Below are 3,430 nucleotides of genomic sequence, written 5' to 3' on the forward strand. Positions count from 1 at the left end.
CTTAGGTTTCTCTCTGGTAGTTGCCATCTTTTGCAACTATTTTAGAATAGAGCTTTTTACCACTCTAAGCGCACGTACGTGTGGACACGCCCTAAATCCGAAGAGAAACGAATGGGATGTTCCATGTGCGTTGGTGTGTTCATTTTGATGGATTGCCATTTATGGTGATCTCGAGCGACGAGAGAAGCGTCAACTAAACAATATTTGTGATGCTGTAAAATTAATCATCGAAAAGATAGATCGGCGGAAGGAAAAACGCATCGTCTCGCGCGTAACGATGTAAGCGTATCGCTGTGACCGTCCTGTGACCGTGCAGTTTGTCAATCGCGCCCGCACACTCATCGCTCAATGTTCAATTTAATCCGCGTGATATAGTATACGCGGAACGAGTGTGTGATGCAGCTCGGCAAATATAATGATGACGGCATCGTCGCGTGTGAATAAGCGGAGATGCGAAACACTCGCACGGCTGCAAGCTGCAATTCCGGATTTCGTGTGTCTGAATTATTCTTCTGGTCTTTTTTTGTTTTTGCAAAATGACGTCGAAACCGTATGTAATTCGAGACGCGCCACATTGTTTGCTGTCAAATTTTTTTCACCTACATTCTATTCTCGCTTTCATTAATATTAGATTCGCCTTGACGGTCTCGTCAGTTTTACTTGTGAAATTTTCAATTTAAAACATTTAAAATCTCGAAGTTTTACTCTTTCACGGAAACAATATTTCTCCGATTTTGTTTTTCTAAATACAAAGAATTTAATTAAGCGCACTTTTTCAGGATGTTTGGCAGCTCAAAATGGCTCGTTGTATTAGGAGTGTTTGTGGCAAGCATATTGGCTTCCCTTGCTCAGGAATATTATCCTCCACCAGAGAGATTAACAGGCATGAATCCTTGTATAAGTAAACAAACATGCCACGAGTGTATACAGACCCCCCATTGCGCTTGGTGTGCAGCACCAGTAAGTACGATTTGGTCAGTAAGATGTAATTTGACTTTTCACAAACAGGCACAGGTTTCCCTGAGGTTCACTCAAAAACTGCACATCAACATTTTTAATAAAAATCTAGTTTTTTTTCAAACGCTTATATCTTTGTAATTACTCGATTTTTCAATTTGCTTCTTTTTTCATGGATGCAGAATTGTTCAAACTTTTGAGTAAAAAAAAAAACAAAAAACAAAATTGACAAAATATTGACTTTTCATGGAGATATTTGATTTTAAAGTTGCATTGGGTCACTCATAGTCATTCAGTCAGTGCTCAGAAAAACTTCTGGTTTTATACTTGATTTTTACTTAATAAATTCTCTAAACCAATTTCGATCTTGCAGAAATTCTCAGAGAAAAGATGCTTCCTTCCGAATATCAACACCAAAATATTCGCAACATGTCCTTCTGAATACACATGGAATCCAGACAATGTATACAGCATGGTACAACATCGCAATTTGACGAAAGGTGGTTACGCTGCTGGTGGAGGAGGAGGAGGAGGAGGATACATAGAGACTTCGTACTCCAACTTTTCATCTTCCAGTTCATCTTCCTCATATTCACACAGTTTAAGCAGCAGTGGTGGTAGAAGGCAGGAAGCTGTGCAGATGTGGCCGCAGGAAGTCAATTTAAAGCTTAGAATAAGTAAATCACTGACGTGTAAAACAAAAAAAAACTAAAATCACATATTTTATTGATTGATGTATAAAATTTGTTGTTTGTTTTCCAGACGAAGCTTACAGAATGTCCTTTGCTTATTCTCAAGCCGAGGATTATCCTGTCGACCTTTATTATCTTATGGATCTAAGTAAGTCCATGGAGGATGACAAGCAGAAGTTGTCGGATTTGGGCCAATTGCTGGTCGAGAGTATGAGCAAGATAACCAGTAATTTCCGTTTGGGTTTTGGTAGTTTCGTTGATAAGGTCGTCATGCCATACGTCAATACAGTGCCAAAATCGTGAGTTTTCGAGACAAAAGCCAAGGAATTTTATAAATTTCGTCATTGCCAATTGAGTCAACGCGTTCAACTTGCTTCTGATTTCAGTCTTCGCGAACCATGCGACGGTTGCGCAGCTCCTTACGGATACAAGAACATTATGCGGCTCTCTCAAGACACGAGCAAATTTGCGGTATAAAAATATGTGTATTTGTTGAAAAAAAAACTAATTCAAAACATAAAAAAGCAAACTGAATTAATTTTATAGATCGCGAGTTAAAAGTCTTAATTCGTTATCTCAAGCGATTTGTTTTTAAGAACGAATGTTCTTTCCCACAGGGATTGGTGAAAAACGCGTCGGTATCTGGCAACTTAGATGCCCCGGAAGGCGGTTTTGACGCGATTATGCAGGCGATAGTCTGCCGAAATCAGATAGGATGGCGCGAAAAGGCACGCCGGCTGCTCGTATTCTCGACAGATGCTGGTTTTCACTACGCCGGCGACGGCAAGCTTGGCGGCATCATCAAGCCGAACGACGGCCTGTGTCATCTTGACACCACTGGCCTGTACACTCACTCATCGCTGCAGGATTATCCCAGTATCTCGCAAATCAATCTCAAAGTGAAGCAAAACGCAATCAATATAATTTGGGCAGTCACCGAGGAACAAATCAACGTTTATAAGCGACTGACAAAACACGTAGAAGGTTCGTTTGCTGGCAAGCTGTCGGATGATTCAAGTAATGTTGTGGAGCTGATACGCGAGCAATATGACGCGATCTCGAGCTCTGTAGAGATGAAGGATACCGCCAGCAGCGCAATCAAAGTTAAGTACTTTTCGAGCTGTCTGGGTACAGGACCGGCGGTCGAAACATCGAAGTGCGACGGATTGAAAGTCGGAACAAAGGTGGAGTTTATCGCAGAAATCGAGGTCACCAGCTGTCCTGCCAATAAGTCGGAGTGGAAGCAGAAATTCGATATTTATCCGGTAATCGCTTGTTAAACTCTAGGTTTCCACGTTCAAAATTACTTTTTTCTTCTTATATCTTCAAAAATTTTATTGTTTTTATACTTTCTGGATCTCGTATATATATATATACAGAAGTTGTGATGTTCTTGCATTTTTTTTCCAGGTCGGCATCAACGAAACTCTCACAGTAAATCTCGAAATGCTTTGCGACTGCGAGTGCGAGCGCGAAGGTTCTATGTATGAAGAGAAATCGCCCGAGTGCAACGGCGTCGGTACTCTCAAATGCGGCGTGTGCGAGTGTTACGATGGTTTCTTTGGCAAGCGATGCGAGTGCAGTCCGCATGAAGAGCTCGCTGGTTTTGATAAGCATTTCCAGTTGTGTCGACCGGACAATACCTCTCTCGTAGACTGCTCCGGTCGTGGCACATGCGCTTGCGGACAGTGCGAGTGTGAGGAACGCGAAAATCCGGACGAAGTATTCTCATTTTCCGATTGTTATATATATACATTGTTGTATGTATATATATATATATA

The 3,430-nt window shown here is 41.3% G+C and overlaps 1 protein-coding gene across 1 annotated transcript; it reads left to right on the forward strand.

The window, feature by feature from the left end:
* Positions 1–292: 292 nt before the first annotated feature.
* LOC109863308 (integrin beta-PS-like) lies at positions 293–3,418 on the forward strand (the record flags this gene model as incomplete). Its single annotated transcript, XM_020443553.1, has 7 exons — positions 293–550; positions 780–960; positions 1,331–1,634; positions 1,720–1,948; positions 2,036–2,120; positions 2,267–2,914; positions 3,060–3,418. Coding segments are annotated over exons 1-7 (1,820 nt in total), but the record flags the coding sequence as incomplete, so codon positions are not given.
* Between the last annotated feature and the right edge of the window lie 12 nt (positions 3,419–3,430).

Source organism: Pseudomyrmex gracilis, unplaced genomic scaffold (assembly GCF_002006095.1).
Source record: "Pseudomyrmex gracilis isolate BER0280 unplaced genomic scaffold, ASM200609v1 scaffold_4109, whole genome shotgun sequence".
Classification (NCBI taxonomy): Eukaryota; Metazoa; Arthropoda; class Insecta; order Hymenoptera; family Formicidae; genus Pseudomyrmex; species Pseudomyrmex gracilis.